Genomic DNA, 19,104 nt, shown 5'->3' with positions numbered 1-19,104 from the left:
CTTCCGCTTCCTGGTCTCTTCAAACTCGAAATGCGCAGGGCCCACATACACCAGGGGCGCATGCAGTTCGCAAGCATCCCTGGGATCACGTGGGCCATGGGGATCCAATAGGAGAAGGGAACCTCCCTTCATACGCTTGACAAATAGACCTGTCAAATCCACAACAAGGCCTTGGACAACGTGGACCACTTTCCATACCTCGGGAGCCTACTGTCAACAAGGGCAGATGTCGATGACAAAGTCCAACACCGCCTTCAGTGTGCCAGTGCAGCCTTCGGTCGCCTGAGGACAAGTGTGTTTGAAGACCAGGACCTCAAACCCGGCACTAAGCTCATGGTCTACAGAGCAGCAGTGATACCCGCCCTACTGTATGCCTCAGAGACATGGACCATGTACAGCAGGCACCTCAAAGCACTGGAGAGGTACCACCAACGCTGCTTCCGCAAGATCCTGCAAATTCATTGGCAGGATAGGCGCACCAACGCCAGTGTTCTCGCTCAGGCCAATATCCCCAGCATCGAAGCTTTGACCACGCTCGATCAGCTCCGATGGACGGGTCACATCGTCCACATGCCCGATACGAGACTCCCAAAACAAGCGCTCTACTGGGAGCTCCGGCACGGCAAGAGAGCCCCAGGTGGGCAGAGGAAACGCTTCAAGGACACCCTCAAAGCCTCCTTGAAAAAGTGCAACATCCCCACCGACACCTGGGAATCCCTGGCCCAAGACCGCACAAAGTGGAGGAGAAGCATCAGAGAAGGCGCCGAACACCTCGAGTCTCTTCGCCGGGAGCAAGCGGAAGCCAAGCGCAAGCAGCGCACGTCAACCCAAGCACCCCACCCACCTGCCCCTTCAACCACCGTCTGCCCCACCTGTGACAGAGTCTGTAGGTCCCACATTGGACTCATCAGTCACCTGAGAACTCATTGTTAATGTGGAAGAAAGTCATCCTTGGTTCCGAGGGACTGCCTAAGAAGAAGAAGAAGACGACCTGTCAAATATATGAATGGAGATCACCCCAAAAACACAGTAAAATATTAAATAAATTTTTTTTAAATCACAATTTTAAAATGAGTTGAAATTACAATAAATTAAATATTTTAAACAAAAATTTATTTTTTTGAAATTTTACAGGGCTAATAATAAACTTACCTTTTTTAAAAGTATTTTTAAAATTATAAATGAGTGAAAAGATTTTTTTTTTACTTTTTTCAAATCTTATGCTGGTGAAAGACAGCCTTATGCCTGCTTTTACCAGGCGTAAGATTTCTAAGGGTTTTCTGCGGGCGGCGGTTCTCCAGAAAGCAGAACTAGCCGCCCGCAGAGGCCCTTCTCCAGGGCAGGCGTCCGATCTGTCAGGAGCATTCTTGACAGATCGGAAATGTCGGTTTTCAGCGCATGCGCTTGGCATGCCTGAAAACGGCATTTCCCATGTCCCTACAGGTGTGTACAAAGCTCGTACACACCCGTAGGTGTCGGAAAATACAGCCCAATATATTTTTAGATGGTTGCACTACAGTAAAAGGCAGGTGGTTCTGTTCTGAACAATTACATCTTGTGTACGACCGCAACTCCGCAAGGCCTGAAGTTTCCTTTTTAAATTTACTGATACATGCTAAGGAAATGAAAGGCACCGTCAGGGACTGGCAGTCGACAGAGGAACATGCAGCTGCATAACTTGTGAGTGCTACAGATAAACCCCGTGTCGACAATTTATAAAACAAAGGTCAGCTTTCACATTTGAATTGAACTTTTTCTGGTTTCTCATTGATTTTAGCCAGATTTGTCAGTCTGGAGAGCAACACCTTGCTTACTGGGCCCTCCGTAAAGCCAGTTCATGAAAGGAAAACTCTTAACTGTCTTTAGTTGGAAACCTTGAAAGGATGCTGAATTTTTACCACTTGAATTTAAATAAAAACAGAGGATCTACTATGACAATACCCCACGTCAGCTGTGGCTCAGTTGGTAGCACCTCTCTCCTCGAAGTCAGAAGGTTGTGGGTTTAAGTTCCACTCCTGAGACTTGAACCCAAAATCTAGGCTAGCACTTCAGTGCAGAACTGAGGGAGTGCTGCACTGTCGGAGGTGCCGTCTTTTGGATGATCCCGCCTGCCCTCTCAGGTGGGCGTAAAAGATCCCAGGGCATTATTTCGAAGAACAGGCAAGTTCCCCCCACCCCCCCAGTATCCCTCAACCAGCACCACTAAAAAAACAGATTATCTGGCCATTATCACATTGCTGTTCATGGGACCTTACTGTGTGCAGATAGGCTGCTGCGTTTCCTGCATTACAACAGTGGCTCACTTGAAAAGAACTTAATTGGCTGCAAAAGCGCTTTGGGACGTCCTGAGGTTGTGGAAGGTGGTATATACTCTAAACGCAAGTCTTTCTTTCATGTACTGCACATTCACTTTCTAGAGTGTTGTAGCACACTTGCCAGACTTTTATCCTCTTAGTCCTTACTACTTCACTGTGTATGTGTGCAGAAGATGACTCGTTTTGTGCTGGTGTTAATTCAAATAAGGAAAGGTAGATCTGGACGGGGTGGCCTGATCACAGAACAGAGGAGCCCGGGGCGGCAGCGACCGACATTATCCTTGTGGTCGTGGGAGCAGCTCTCCTGCTCCTCCCAACCCCGTACAAATAATTTTAGAGTTTACCTACCAGGTTTTACTGAGCTGAGTGTCCACAGTGCATGCTCCGCCCAGTAGGCCCTCAGAACCACAGGTAATGGGTGCGCAAGGTCGACCACCTCAGTTTTAACTTTGCTGCCCTATTTCTGCCGGGAGGAGGGAGTTAAAAATCGCCCCTACCATTTCTTAAAGAGGTAAACCACATCTACCAGGTATTCGTATCTAAAACATCTTTTCCTGAATATTCATACTGAATGCTTCAAATACCATCCACTGCCATCTTTGCTTTGCTCCTTTCTCTGTAAATAGTGGCCCGGAATTTGCGGTAGTAATAACGGCGAGGCTGTTAGCTGGGTAAATTAGTGGGTAAAACTGACAGCAACTTCTGGCATTCGCGCATGCGCAATTAAACGCGGAAATCCAGAAATTGCTGGCAGAGATACTCTGCATCTCCACGTGGTGCGCTGTTGCAGTCTTCACTGATGGAATCAACACAGAAATCACTGATTTGGTATAAAATTAGCCTAATTACCCACTGTTCTCGCTGTAAAGACCAATGAAAAAGTTAAACCTTGTTCAATCAGGAGTAACTGAGTTTTTAATGGTGCACTAAGTCATAATTACTGCTGAACAACCGTACGTACGGAACTCCCATAAGTACGAATGGGGATCACTTAAAAAATACACAAACACATGAAATAATAAAAAAATACATATTTAAAATTAATTAAAATGCCATTTAATTAAATACTTGCAACCAAAATTTAATTTTTTGAAGAAACATTTGTATGATTTAACAGGGCTAAAAATAAACTTACCTTATTGGACAGGGTTTTTAATGTATAAATGAATGATTACCTTTTATTTTTCTATTTTTTAAAACACATATGCTGGTAAAAGCAGGTCTTACGCCTGCTTTTACCAGGTGTAAGAATTTCACGGGCATTCAGCGGGCGGAAGTTGGGCAAATAGCGCAACTCTCCACCCGCAGAGCCCCATCTCCCGGGGATGTGGAGGATCTGTCAATGACAGATCGCAAGTTCCGGGTTTTAGCGCATGCGCTTCGCATGCCCAAACGCGGAACTTGCGCAGCCCTCACAGGCATGCGCGCACCTCGTACGCACCCGTAGGGGTCGCAAAATACATCCCAATTTAATTTGGATGCATCGATGTTATCTGGGAAAAGAAGCATTGTTTTTTTTTAATGCTGAGTGTTTAGGTTTTCAACCTTAATGGGAACTCTGAATATGGGCATTTTTTTTTTACTGAACAGGTCACGACAGTTCGATCGAGTCACTGGGGTATTTACCTCAAGTGACCAGTTGCCGATTATGTGGTTGTCATTGACCATTTGGTTGTTTTCGTCATGTTTAAGTCATACAGATGCTTAAAAGCTGTTTTTCTTTCAAGCGTTCTGTGAGGAAGGCTGCAGGAATGGCGGAAGCTGTGTTGCCCCACAGATGTGTGCCTGTCCTCCTGGGTTCACAGGAAGTGGCTGCCAGACAGGTAAGGTTAACATTCATTCACTTACTTAGTTTAGACTAGCAAATCGCCGATGGATTTTGAAGTTAAGTAGACTGTGATTTAGGTCAGATACAGTTCATCCTCTCCTGAGAGGGCAAAAAGGTTTCTACTAACCCATGTTATACGGATACAGTTTATTTTACTATGAGCTGGTCATACTTCACCTGTTTCTAATTACTTTCATTGTTGTACTTGAAACGGGTTGGCCTGTCTGAATGTAACATCGGCAGGACAATGAACAGTCTCATTTTAAAATGACAACTTTCTGCTGCCGTTTATCAAAAGTTCCCCAACCCTTCACCAAACAAGGTATTGCTGTGATATTTTCTCTCCCCAGATCTCTTGGGAAATCTTTGACTCTTTTTGATAGCATCGCAGCTTCCAGCCTTCCCAATAGAAACTTCAATCAATCCTTTCTTTCTCCAGAATGATACCTAATTGTCCCTATTCATTTCAATGGCTTTCTCTTTAAACTTATGTTTATTACCCCTTGTGTAATAATCTGAACTCCCTCTGTCCTCATAATTTTTAGTTATGTCCTCTTGTTTTTCAAATCTGTGTCAGTGTGAATTTTATTTCACTGCATCAGCAGTAACAGTCCTCCATTATTTTGAAAATTTCTCCAGGTCTCCTCTTCTCCAGTCTCCACCTTTCCAACAAGAATAAACCTAATTTCCTCAGTCTTAACGCACAACTCAGATTCTTGAGACTGGGTGTCTTCCTGGATCTTTGCTACAACCTTTGAAGGGGCACAATTTCTTTTTGATGGCAAGGGGAACAAGATTTCACACGGTATTTCTGAAGTGGTTTAACCAGCGTCTTATACAGCAACAGTATCATCTACTTTGATTTTCTATCCCTCACGCCAAAATTAATTCAACAAAAACAATGATCTGAAATTTCCCCGGAGCTGCTCCCGCTCTGCCACCGTAACCTCGCCAGAAGTGCTGCGGAAACCCCGTTGGCACGTGTAGGTAGGGTTTCTAAGCTGGTGAAGTTATGGCAGTGAAGCGACAGCAGCTCTGAGGAAATTCCCAACCAATGACACCCAGGTGCGTACAGAGAGGTGTACGAAATGCTGGTCACTGAAAATCGTTAATAGTTAAGTTATCGTTGATAAATAATATCAACTGCCATACATATCTATGGGTTGAAGCAAGAAATGATAATGTACCTTCCAAAAAGAATCAAAGAATTCTGAAACAACTATTTATTGCCCTAAATATAATAATGGCCCGGAACTTTCAATCCTGATGATGCCAGTGTTCACTGTTGTTTTGCCTTCAAAACTGACCGCAACTTCAGGATTTAGCGCATTCGCAGGCTAATGCGGAAATCCTGAAGTTGCGGTCTGTCATTCACTGCTCCTACACAGGCTGCGCTGTGGACCCCACCGCACCCCGACCCCAGAGCCGGTAATCCGAGACATCACTGCTGTTGGAAACCCCATAAAAAGTTAGATCCGTTCAAATGAGGTGTAACTGGGTTTTTAATGGCGATCTGAGTAATAACTACTGATAAACAACTGTTCTGGCCCTGAAAAACTAATTTTATATTGGAGGAATGTCAAATTTCTCCATTAAGTTAAAAATGATTAGATTTTAAAATGAATTAAAAAAAATTTTTTTTTTTTAAATTTGTTCATGATATTTCAGCTTCCACCTTCACCCAATGTATATGTCCCAATCTTTATTTCGCTCTCTGTAAATTTTTTAAAAAGTGATTGATTATTAGTGCTTTCTATTTCCTGGTTTGCTGTCTCTGAGAATTCTGTAATGTGATTGGCTGCTTAGACAGCTGGTTGAGGTCACAGCAGATCACGCTATGGGATTCCCCACTATACTACAGGAAACTCTCGTTTAAACAGCACCTAAATATCCGGAATTCTCTATTAACCGGCAAAATTCATACTCCGAAAACAACACCTCAATAACCGGAAATGTTGTCGAGTCTGAGTCCGAGTCTCCCGCGATGGCTGAGTTTGTCAGTGGGGGTAGTTCTCCAAACTACCACTACTCAGCTTCTTGGTGCTGTCGGAAGTCATCAACTGGCAGTACTGTACTTAATCAAGCGTTTTCCACCATCCATTTAACACAACATTCTGTAGGTGAGTACCCAATTACTGTATACTGCACATTTCTTGATTTTTTAATTTTTGTTTGTTAAAAATAGCCTCGGTAGATAACCCTGTCCGTCATCCGGAATTTTTAATCAACCGGCACCATCCCAGTCCCGTCGGTGCCGGATACCAAAGAGTTTTCTGCATGTTGATTTCAACTGCACGTCGGAAAATACGAGATCTTTGTGGGAAGCTTACTTCAGGGCCAGCGGCGAATGCCTTTGCTTCACCATTGGCCGCAAATTACAGGCCAATAATTTTGCATCAATGGCTACAAATTCTAAGAATGTCCATTGAAAGCCTCCAACAATTGACTAGAAAGCTCACAATATCGCAAGATATTTTGACAACAACCCACAACTGTCAACTATGTTTTTTCATTGATACCTTTTTAGTTGCTAAATGTATTTCACATAAAAATTACCATATGAGGTATTTTGATTTCTTTGCTGCCTAAGGGCTCCATGTCACAGTCGGTGTCATTTATATTAGTTGCACAAAAAGTTAGATAGTTTTACGACTGAAAGTATAAAAAAGGATAATAGAATGAGTAAAGTCCCTAGGCCCTCTACTATTTCTAAGAATAATCAAACTATTATGGAGGGGATGTTATAGGCAAATAACTACTGAATGAACATCAGTGGCAATGAGGTCAGTTAAAGAAGAGTGTGCACTACCTCTAAGATATATAGTTTTACAAAATTAGCATTATATAATTTATTGGGGAATTTCACAAATATCAGAAATGCCAACCGCATGGCATGACCTTTAAATTAACTTAATTATTCTATGGTGAGGCAATTCATACATTTCTAATTAAAGGAACAAGCTTTTTTTGCTACATATAAAATACACTAAGACTTAGGGGGAAAATTTGGTTGCTTTGCGCCTCCCGTTAGCGCCCTGAGAGGACGCTAAGGGGGCGCAAAGCAACTAGCACCCGGGCGTGGTGCCACCAACACCTCCCGCAAAATTCAGCGGGAGGTTAACGGCGGCGGTAACCGTTAGCGCCCCACAGTGCTGCGCCGCCGGTGATGACGTCATCGCCGTGCGCAGCGTCCCGCTCGCACCCCGGCCACGGCCTTCGGTAATGCCCCCAGACTTACCGCCGGACGTAATGCCTCCGTTGCCGTCCCCGGCCTCCTCTGAAGCCTCCCCCCCCCCCCCCCCACCGCGGAGTGCCGGCTGCGCTCCATGAGCCCGGCACTTCTCTTGAGTGCTGGGCTCTTTTGCCGGCACTCTGATCCCTGGTGGCCCAGCTGGGCCCCGGGTCGCACTGCGCAATGCCCCTCCCCTTTAAGAAGGGGAGGAAGACCTGCAGTACTTTCAGCGCCCCAAGTGGGAGGCGGGGTGCTTCCAGTAGCGCCCCGCTTCCCTCTTTTGGTGCTACCGATGAATTTCGGCTGTGGGGACGCTATAAGTAGCGCCCCAGCGATGTTAGCGTCCCAAAGGGGGCGCGACTCAATTTTCCCCCCTCAGACACTTAAAAAAAAATTAATGTTTATGTAACTTGACTCTTTTCATTTTACCTTGATTCTTGAAACATTTGCCTTTATGCCATCCTCCTTCACCCAGAAGGTGCCAACTCATAACTGGCACATGGCTATGCCATGCTGGCAACCACCTCACTTATCCAATTGGCAGTTGTGAGCCTAAACATTGAATGTTGGCAGGTAATTCACCACCAGAGAATAAAACCTGAGCACGGTCCATTCAGACATGCTTTTCAGCAATGTTTCACTTGACAGTGCTCAGGACTGTGTGCTCAGACTGATTTTTATTTTGCGTTCCAATCCTGGATTGGTGTGTGGGTGTCACTCTGCGCTACTCCAATTCTGGCCTCTTGCTCATCCTGATTTCTGTCGCTGCACCATTAGCGGCCGTGCCTAGGTCCGAAGCTCTGAAATTCCCTCCTAAAGCACTCTGTCTCTCTACCTCTCTCTCCTCCTTTAAGACGCTCCTTAAAACCTACCACTTTGACCAAGGTTTTGGCCACCTGTTATAAAAGCTCCTGATGTGGCTCGGTATTAAATTGTGTCTGATAAAGCTCCTGTGGGACGTTTTACTACACGTCACCCCTGTGCTCGCTGACCGACATTGGCTCCCGGTCCAGCAACGCGTCAATTTTAAAATTCCCAACCTTGTTTTCAAATCCCTCCATGGCCTCGCCCCTCCCTATCACTGTAACCTTCTCCAGCCCTACAACTCTGCGAGATATCTGCACTCATCCAATTCTGGCCTCTTGCTCATCCCTGATTATAATCGCTCCACCATTGGTGGCCGTGCCTTCAGCTGCCTAGGCCCTAAGCTCTGGAATTCCCTCCCTAAGCCTCTCCATCTCTCTACCCCCCTCTCCTTTAAGATGCTCCTTAAAACCTACCTCTTTGACCAAGCTCCTGTCCTAATACAGTATCTCTTTACGTGGCTCGATGTCAAATTTTGTCTGATGATGCTCCTGTGAAGCGCCTTGGGACGTTTTACCATGTTAAAGGTGCTATATAAATGCACGTTGTTGTTGTATAGCCATGGTCTTGCTGGTGCCACCTTCTGACTCCCCATTCAGAATTTGGCCAGAGCTGAACACTGATTTGTTCATTGTTTAACTCTATTGAGGGAGGCCGCAATTTTAACTCATGACAAAAATGGAAATAAAACATTTAAGCAGTGAAGGGCGGTGTAAAAGGAGTTGGGTGAAAAAGCCGAGAAATGCTTCATTACATCACCAAAATCTACTTCCATTACCAGAAAATTCTTCAGTTAAAATATACTTTTTAAATTCTTGCATGTTCTGGAACAAAATTGCTGTTATGGCTCTGTTTGCGACCTCCGTTAAGATACAAGCCGTCAACACAGAGTCAACTCTGAATGGCTTTCTAATTGGGGTAATCTCTACTCACTGGCAGCAAGCCACATGTTTAATGTTATCAAAAATCAACAGGACTGTTGTCTTTTTGCAAAAACAATAAAAGTTTAAAAATGGCATTTGAACAGTTTCCAGACTGCACTGGTTACAGTTATAGTACAGCAGGCCTGACGTTCAAATACATGAAACTACCTCCTCCATAGCTCTCATATCACTTGCCATAATTCAGCGCATGGTCAGTTTGATGACTGCGCTCCCAAATTGTGCTCTAGTTTTTTGCATCAATGCAGAAGGAAAGCTACAGAATAAATGGGCCATTAAATGATAAATTAGATTTACCCTAGACCATGCTTTTTATGGCAACTCAAATGGAAATTTCTGGCCTGTTTGAAGTGAAGAAGAACTCGCATTTATATGGTGCTTAATCACATTTCTCCTGAAATACCCCAAAGTGCTTCACGTACAATGAATTGCTTTTTGAAGTGCAGTGACTTTTGGTACGCAGGCAAAAAAAAATGTTTTTTTTTCATTTGAAACGCGACAAGACAATTTAGCAACTAGCAATTTATTGCAAAGCTGCCTTCTCATATTTACAGTACAATATATTATCAGAGGAAGTGATCTGGCACAGTGTGATATCCCTGGATGAATCCGCGAAATTTGTACGCTTGCGATATGCGGTGTGATTTTCTGCCCTAAGTACTGCAGCTTTGTGGGAAAAGTCCCACAGGTAGTGAAAATGTTGGTATCGGAGCAATAACAAATGGTTTGCCCTACATATTATCAAAACGCAGGGCTGTGTTGTCACAAGGGGCTTATGGATTCTGTTCAAAAGGAAGCAACAAAATCCAATAGTGCTTTGAAGACCATTCCGGTGTCATGACCCTATTCTTTCCAGCAAATCCCTGTAGACGACCATATTTCTGTCATACACAGAGTTGCAAGACATTTTGGAATGCTTCCTGGTCTTGAGAAGAAGGTGCCCCTGTCTGTTTTGTTCGCTGAAAGCTTAGCAGTAATTCCCAGGCTACCATTTGAACATGACTTTTTGCTTTTGGTCTTATTTTTATTTTGGCCATTTGTGACCCTCAGCACCTCCTCCCCCCTCCCCCTCCCCCCCCCCCCCCCGCACTCCCCTGTGACTGTTTGAAATCGTTTGGATGCAGCAACTGCATCAGAATTCATGTTATTACAGTTCCATTGATACTGAACAATATTTCAGTGGTGTTGACAACATTCAAAGTTTCCACCATCTTTTGCGCTGGTTTAAAAAGCATTGCGCTGGAAGCTGGCCCCGCCCAAAACGAATTAATCACCATTGCGTGTTTCTGCTAATTGGGCCCATTTGCGGCCCTTCGGGGAGGCTCTTAGAGTTATACAGCACAGAAAGAGGCCCTTCAGCCCATCGTGTCCGCGCCGGCCATCAAGCCCTGTCTATTCTAATCCCATTTTCCAGCACTTGGTCCGTAGCCTTGTATGCTATGGCGTTTCAAGTGCTCATCTAAATGCTTCTTGAATGTTGTGAGGGTTCCTGCCTCTTCCACCCTTTCAGGCAGTGAGTTCCAGATTTCAACCACCGTCTGGGTGAAAAAGTTTTTCCTCAAATCCCCTCTAAACCTCCTGCCCCTTACCTTGAAACTATGCCCCCTGTTTATTGACCCCTCTACTAAGGGGAAAAGTTCCTTTGTATCTATGTCCCTCATAATTTTGTACACCTCAATCAAGTCCCCCCTCAGCCCTCTCTGCTCTGAGGAAAACAACCCCAGCCTGTCCAGTCTCTCTTCATAGCTGAAGCGCTCCAGCCCAGGTAACATCCTGGTGAATCTCTTCTGCATCTTCTCCAATGTAATCACATCCCTCCTATAGTGTGGTGACCAAAACTGCACACAGTATTCCAGCTGTGGCCTAACTAACGTTTTGTACAGCTCCATCATAACCTCCCTGTTCTTATATTCTATGCCTCGGCTAATGAAGGCAAGTATTCCATATGCCTTTTTAACCACCTTATCTACCTGTCCTGCTGCCTTCAGGGATCTATGTACATGCACACCAAGGTCCCTCTGATCCTCTGTCCTTCCTAGGATCCTACCATTCATTGTGTATTCCCTTGCCATGCTAGCCCACCCAAAATGCATCACCTCACACTTTTCTGGGTTAAATTCCATTTGCCACTGTTCTGCCCATCTGACCAACCCGTCTATATCATCCTGTAGCCTGAGGCTTCCCTCCTCACTATTTACCACTCCACCAATTTTCGTGTCATCTGCCAACTTACTGACCATACCTCCTACATTCATATCTAAATCATTAATGTACACTACAAACAGCAAGAGATCCAGCACCGATCCCTGCGGTACACCACTGGACACAGGCTTCCAGTCACAAAAACAACCTTCGACCATCACCCTCTGCCTCCTGCCACTAAGCCAATTTTGGATCCAATGAGCCAAATTGCCCTGGATCCCATGGGCTCTTACCTTCTTGACCAGTCTCCCATGTGGGACTTTGTCAAAATCCTTACTGAAGTCCATGTAGACTACATCAACTGCACTACCCTCATCCACACACCTCTTAAAATTAAGCTTTTTTTTAGGCACAAGTGCACTAATCGGCACCTTTTAAAAAATACTTAATTTACTAAGAAACTGACCAGTGTACACCAGTGAAACTAATAAATAGTTCTAAATAGTTTTAAAGTAATTTTCAGTTATTCTGAAATCGGGTTACTCACAGCTGGTGGACCCATTTTCAGCTGTATTAATAAAACTTCACCAGGTTACCGCGCTTAAAATCACCAAGGAATATTTTAAAACAATTCTTCTTCATTTCAAAGGGTGGAAGATGCCTGTGCGTGAATTCTTTTAACGTGGGGTGGCCGTTGCACACCAGCTACCACACGGGTTTGACAGAGCAAGGTCTTGGTCCAATGGCAAGGGGATCCAAGACGATTGGAGACCAGGCTCTGCTACATCGGCCTAGCACACACACACAAACATACTCCTACTGTCCTCCTCCCTCCTTCCCGCAGGTCCTCTCTGCCTGGGTTTCGTAGGTTGCATTGTGGTCCTCCCGACCTCGCTGTTGGCCTGTGCCGCATCTTCCCTGGGCCCCGATGCCACTGCTGGTCCACGCTGCGCCACTCCTTGGCCTTGACCTCGCTGCTGGGCTCGTCCTCGCTCCTGGATCCCGACTTCGGACATGAATGATGTTGTCTTTCACAGGACCAAATTAGCACTGATATTCTCGCGATCCCAGGCCCCCAGCTCCACTCGCGATCCACTAGTCACTAGATCACTTTAAAACAATTACGTTCTAAAACACTGCCTGATTGCGCTGGTTCATGGAAGATTTTATGTTTGTGATTATGCAAATGAGTTTGAGCGGAAACCTGAGCCCTCATTTCATTTTGGAAAACAAACACAACTTTGAGCGCAATCTGGGCCCGGATTGCCGATGGCACCCAAGGCGGAAACTGTATCTTTGAGTGGACTGGAAAGCCCTCGCTGCAGTATTAAGGTGAAGTTCTACCGAGAATTTGTTTTTGCCTGTTGCTACAGTACCTATACCAGATGCTGAGGCACATAGAAGTATAAAATTCAGTGGAGATAAGTAAAGCGCCTCTAGAATTAAAGTAAGCACACATGTGGCTTATAAAGCCAGGATTTTTTTTTTAGCTATCTACATTATTAGACATTAAAATACTTGACATTTGAAGTCAAAAGATTAAGAAACGCCTAATGTAAGAAATGTTAATGGAAGTGGGGACATAAAAACTGAGCCATTTACCCACCGATTAACTGAATCATAAAAGCCAGGAAAGTCCAGGAAAGCCAGAAAAGCCTGTCATTTTAATTCACCGCTCCATTCCCACTCGGACCTCACCGTCCTTGGCCTCTTGCATTGTTCTACGGAAGCTCAACGTAAACTCGAGGAACAGCACCTCATCTTCCGATTAGGCACTTTGCAGCCTTCCCGACTCAATATTGAGTTCAACAATTTCAGATCATAACCTCGGCCTCTATTACATTTTTACTTATATTTTTATCCACCCCTTTGTTTTGGGTTTTCCCTTCCCCCCGCCTTTCCTTTTTTTTCTCTCTCCCACATGGCAGCTGTCTCTTATCCTGCCAGTACACTTCACACCTAATCTGAGCCGTCTTTTGTCTTCACTGTCCTATTACTATCTCGTCTGGTTTTGAATACCTCTTAATGTCTCTTTTACATCTTTTGTTCTATCGCAGCCCTGCCTTCGATCTATTTTATTTCCTTTCCAGTTTTGAAAAAGGGTTTTGACCCGAAACGTCAACTCTAATTTCTCTCCACGGATGTTGCCTGGCCTGCTGAGTTTTTCCAGCATTTTCTGTTGTTATTTCGGATTTCCAGCATCTGCAGTATTTTGCTATAAGTCCAGATTTGACCCCTGTTCTGCGCTGAGTGACCTGATCCAGTAGAACTCCCCTGCTCTTGTTTGATTAGTGTCATGGGACCTTTTACATCCACCCGAGAGAGCAGACGGGGCCTGGGTTCGGTCGCGTGCAGGCCGCGGCGCCCATTTTGTGTCCAAAAAATGGGTGCAATGCATACCAATTTCTATCCCTCTTTATTTATCAGAAGGAATTCAGATCTAGAGTTCCTTGAACCATATACAGACAGTTTGTACAAATCACAATGACTGGTTTTATTGCCTTTATCAACTAAAATGATAATGTTGCTTCAGCAGTTGAACTAGTCAATACTTTCATCACAACCAGGCTACCAACAAGTGCTACAAAACCATCACTATTATGTTCTTCCTTCTGCCAATTGCTGCTGCTTGCCCATTGTCATTTCACCATTGATTTTTTTATTCTCATAGATATTCCTACCATGTCACCTATGCTGTGTTTTCCCAGCTGTGATCTGTTCTAAGGGTGCTAGCTTTACCCATATGACAAACAAGACCCACCCATAACAATCTTCTCGCTGTAACATACTCTGTTACTGTGCATAGTATTAATTTCTGTAATACTTCAAATCTGTACCCATTGTTCCTTAAGCTTGCCAATCAGGTCTCTGCCTCTACCTCAGTAGTGAAATATATCCTAACAAAAATCACCAATGTGATCATGGTGCACTTTCCCTCTTCATTCTCCTCAAACAATTTGCGCCCGGATTGCCGATGGTGCGAAAACTGCATATTTACTGGGGAAATTGAGTTTACTGGAAAGCCCTCACTGCAGTGTTAAGTTGAAGTGCTACCAAAAGTTATTTTTTGCCTGTTATTACAATACCTATGCCAGATGTTTTCATGGCATCCCGCTCCCCGGTGGTCCGGCAGGGCCCTGGTGTGCGCAGCGCTAGGCCCCTCCCCTTTAGTCAGTGGAGGGAGGCCTGCAGTATTGCGGCGCTACGTGCCGGCGCGTGTGGCGCTGCTGCACCTAGCGCCGCGGAATTCAGTAGTCGCGCCCCAAGCAGGAGGAGGAGCGCTTTCCAGTAGAGCCGCCACCTCCTGCTTGGGGCGCTACTACTGAATTTACGGCGGGTGGCGCTAAACTTATCGCCCCGGCGACGTTACGGCCCCAAAATGTGCACCACATAATTTTTCCCCCATAGAGTTCACACCTTCCTGACTATATACAACTCACTGCTGGACCACCGGGGAGCGAGGTGCCATGACAACATCTGGCATAGGTATTGTAATAACAGGCAAAAAATAACTTTTGGTAGCACTTCAACTTAACACTGCAGTGAGGGCTTTCCAGTAAACTCAATTTCCCCGGGGGGGGGGGGTGTAAACTAAAATGGCAGGGGGTTGGGAACCTGTGCAGGGAGACAGAGGAAAGGGAAGCAAGGATAGAAGCAAAAGACAGGAAGGAGAAAAGCAAAAGTGGCAGTCAAAGAAATCAAGGGTTTAAATCAAACATGGCCACAGTAAATAATAATTCTAAAAGGTCCAAGAGTGTGAAAAAAACAAGCCTGAAGGCTTTGTGTCTTAATGCGAGGAGCATTCCTAATAAGGTGATTGAATTAGCGGCGCAAATCGATGTAAACGGATATGATATAATTGGGATTACAGATACATGGCTCCAGGGTGAATAAGCCTGGGAACTCAACATCCAGGGGTATTCAATATTCAGGAAAGACAGGCAAAAAGGAAATGGAGGTGCGGTAGCATTGCTGGTTGAAGAGGAGATTAACACAATAGTAAGGAAGGATATTAGCTTTGATGATGTGGAATCTGTATGGGTAGAGCTAAGAAATGCCAAGGGGCAGAAAACGTTAGTGGGAGTTGTATACAGACCCCCAAACAGTAATGCTGAGGTTGGGGATGGCATTAAATGGGAAATTAGAGACGCGTGCAATAAGGGCACAGCAGTTATCATGGGGGACTTTAATCTACATATAGATTGGGCTAACCAAATTAGTAGCAATACTGTGGAGAAGGAATTCCTGGAGTGTATACGGGATGGTTTCCTGGACCAATATGTCAAGGAACCAACTAGAGATCAGGCCATCTTAGACTGGGTATTATGTAATGAGAGAGGATTAATTAGCAATTTTGTTGTGCGAGGCCCCTTGGGGCAGAGCAATCATAATATGATAGAATTCTTCATTAAGATGGAGAGTAAAGCATTTGACTCAAAGACTAGGGTCCTGAACTTAAATGAAGGAAACTACGATGGTGTGAGGTGTGAGTTGGGTAGGATGGATTGGGGAACGTTACTTAAAGGGTTGACAGTGGATAGGCAATGGCAAACATTTAAAGATCGCATGGATGAACTACAGGATTTGTTCATCCCTGTTTGGCCGAAAAATAAAACAAAAAAGGTGACTCAACCATGGCTAACAAGGGAAATTAGGGATAGCAAAAGATCCAAGGAGAGGACATATAAATTGGCCAGAAAAAGCAGCAAACCTGAGGATTGGGAGCAGATTAGAATTCAGCAAAGGAGGACAAAGGGATTAATTAAGTGGGGGAAAATAGAGTATGAGAGTAAGCTTGCAGAGAACATAAAAACTGACTGTAAAAGCTTCTATGGATATGTGAAGAGAAAAAGATTGGTGAAGTCAAGCGTAGGTCCCTTGCAGTCAGAATCGGGAATTTACAATGGGGAACAAAGAAATGGCAGACCAATTAAATACATACTTTGGTTCTGTCTTCACAAAGGAGGACACAAATAACCTCCCAGAGATGTCAGGGAACATAGGGTCTAATGAGAGGGAGGAACTGAATGAAATCAGTATTTGTAGGGAAATGGTGTTAGGGAAATTGATGGGATTGAAGGCCGATAATTCCCCAGGGCCTGATAATCGACATCCTAGGGTACTTAAGGAAGTGGCCCTAGAAATAGTACATGCATTGCTGGTCATCTTCCAAAATTCTTTAGACTCTGGAACAGTTCCCATGGATTGGAGGGTAGCTAATGTAACCCCACCATTCAAAAAAGGTGGTAGAGAGAAAATGGGGAATTATAGACCGGTAAGTCTGATATCGATAGTGGGGAAAATGTAATAGCAGAGCACTTGGAAAACAGTGACAGGATCGGACAAAGTCAACATGGATTTACAAAAGGTAAGTCATGCTTGACTAATCGACTGGAATTTTTTGTGGATGTAACTGGTAGAATAGATAAGGGAGAACCAGTGGATGTGGTGTATTTGGACTTTCAGAAGGCTTTCGATAAGGTCCCGCAGAAGAGATTAGCATGCAAAGTTAAAGCACATGGGATTGGGGGTAAGGTACTGACTTGGATAGAGAACTGGTTGGCAGGCAGGAAGAGAAGAGTTGGAATAAACGGGTCTTTTTCTGAGTGGCAGGCAGTGACTAGTGGGGTACCACAGGGATCGGTCCTAGGACCCCAGCTATTCACAATATATTTTAATGATCTAGACGAGGGAACTAGATGTAATATCTCCAAGTTTGCAGATGACACAATGCTGGGTGTGTGTGTGTGCTGTGAGGAGGATGCAGAGAAACTCCAGAATGTTTTGGACAGGTTGGATGATTGGGCAGATGCATGGCAGATGCAGTATAATGTGGATAAATGTGAGGTTATCCAGTTTGGTGGCAAAAACAGGAAGGCAAATTATTATCTGAGCAGCAATAGATTGGGAGAAGGGGAAGTGCAACGAGACCTGGGTGTCCTTGTGCACCAGTCGCTGAAGGTAAGCCTGCAGGTGCAGCAGGCGGTTAAGAAGGCAAATGGTATGTTGGCCTTCGGAGCGAGAGGATTCAAGTACAGGAGCAAGGATATCTTGCTGCAGTTGTACAGGGCCTTGGTGAGACCACACCTTGAGTATTGTGTGCAGTTTTGGTCGCCTTATCTGAGGAAGGATGATCTTGCCATGGAGGGAGTGCAGCAAAGATTCACCAGACTGATATCTGGGATGGCAGGAATGACATATGAGGAGAGTTTGGGCTTACATTCGCTGGAGTTTAGAAGAATGAGAGGGGATCTCATTGAAACTTATAAAATTCTAACAGGGCTAGACAGACTATATGCAGGAAGGATGTTCCCGATGGCGGGGGAGTCCAGAACCAGGGGTCACAGTCTAAAGATAAGGGGTAAGCCATTTAGGACAGAGATGAGGAGGAATTTCTTCACCCAGAGAGTGGGAACCTCTGGAATTCTCTACCACAGAAGGCAGTTGAGGCCAATTCATTAAATATATTCAAGAAGGAGTTAGATATATTTCTTAAGGCTAAAGGGATCAAGGGATATGGGGAGAAAGCAGGGACAGGGTACTGAATTTGGATGATCAGCCATGATCTCATTAAATGGTGGAGCAGGCTCGAGGGGCCGAATGGCCTACTCCTGCTCCTATCCTATCTTCTATGTAACTCAAACGGCCATTGACATTCCCAGTAAGTTTAATCCATTGATTGTAGGTGACACGCAAAACCTTCATAAAAGAGAAACTGTGATAATTCTCCCTCAAGTTAATTGAACAGAAACTCCAGAATATTATCTAACGTGATAATGTCTGTGCTTTACAAAGCCCTGGCTTTTACATTCCATGGATGACATTACCACAGTCGCAGCAAAATTGAATTCATAGAGCATGTTACAGTCTCTGCCTATTCTAGTCCATACAACTTAATTAGCATATCATTAATACCATTGTAATATGATTTACATATTGTACTTCAATTGGCATTTACTAAATTGCATTTTTAATGTATCCAGGACAACACAGTAGTATAAGAAATATCGCCGGAATTTTCTGTTGCCGTGCGTGTGGGTTTGGAGGCACGTCAGCTGTAAAAATAGCGCAAGTAGGCAGCGCATCAGGAACCCGCCGTCATCCCGCCTCCTCGTGCCTTTAACACGGGCGCTTTTGCCAGCGCGCCCTGGACCCAATCGGGAAGGGCGGGGACCTCATTAAACTCATTAAATGCCTGTTATCAGACAGGTTTTAAACTGGAGCTTCTGAATTTAGTGGCATGAGCACGGGAAGCACGCAGCTCGGGAACCTCGCCTGTGAAGGGGAGGCGCAAGTTCAGTGGCCATTGTGCGAGGGTATTAATTGACAGCTGGGAATACCAGATATATACACACACCTTGCACCTCAGTAGTAGCCTGAAGGAAAGCCGGTGATGACTCCATTTTGTGCACAGATTAATGTTTTTGAACTTTGCTGGCCATTTCTGCAACCTCGGAAGCCACTCTCACCACATTGCTACTCACTATCACAGCACTGAGGGACTGGCCCTCTGAGCTCCACTTTACTTGCCATCTACGACATCAGCATGGGTGCCACTTATACTGTCTCACCTTGGTCCTCAGAATCGGACCAAGATGAGCACCAACAGCAGCAGCAGCAGCAGCAACCACAACACTAGCCTTCTCCTCAATGACCTGATGGTCCATAGCAGAAAGAGGGGCACCACAGGGCTGCAGCGCGCCAGAGGCGATGTACCCAACACAGGGTATATAGGCAGAGGATGAGTTTCCTAGACATGACTGAGGAGCAGTGCTTCAGAAG

General features: G+C 44.9%; 1 protein-coding gene across 1 annotated transcript in view; it reads left to right on the top strand.

The window, feature by feature from the left end:
- Positions 1-19,104, top strand: part of LOC147107099 (protein kinase C-binding protein NELL1-like) — a 974,256-nt gene that overhangs the window by 739,639 nt on the left and 215,513 nt on the right. Inside the window, exon 14 of the mRNA XM_086008154.1 lies at positions 4,043-4,138. Within this exon, the coding sequence (XP_085864280.1) occupies positions 4,043-4,138 (96 nt within the window). The remainder of the gene's footprint in view (positions 1-4,042; positions 4,139-19,104) is intronic.

The sequence above is a fragment of the Somniosus microcephalus genome, chromosome 15 (assembly GCF_052327205.1).
Source record: "Somniosus microcephalus isolate GS21.2 chromosome 15, FLI_Smic_1.0, whole genome shotgun sequence".
NCBI lineage: Eukaryota > Metazoa > Chordata > Chondrichthyes > Squaliformes > Somniosidae > Somniosus > Somniosus microcephalus.
The sequence above is the reverse complement of the archived record's forward strand: the minus strand, read 5'-3'. Positions and strand labels throughout refer to the sequence as shown.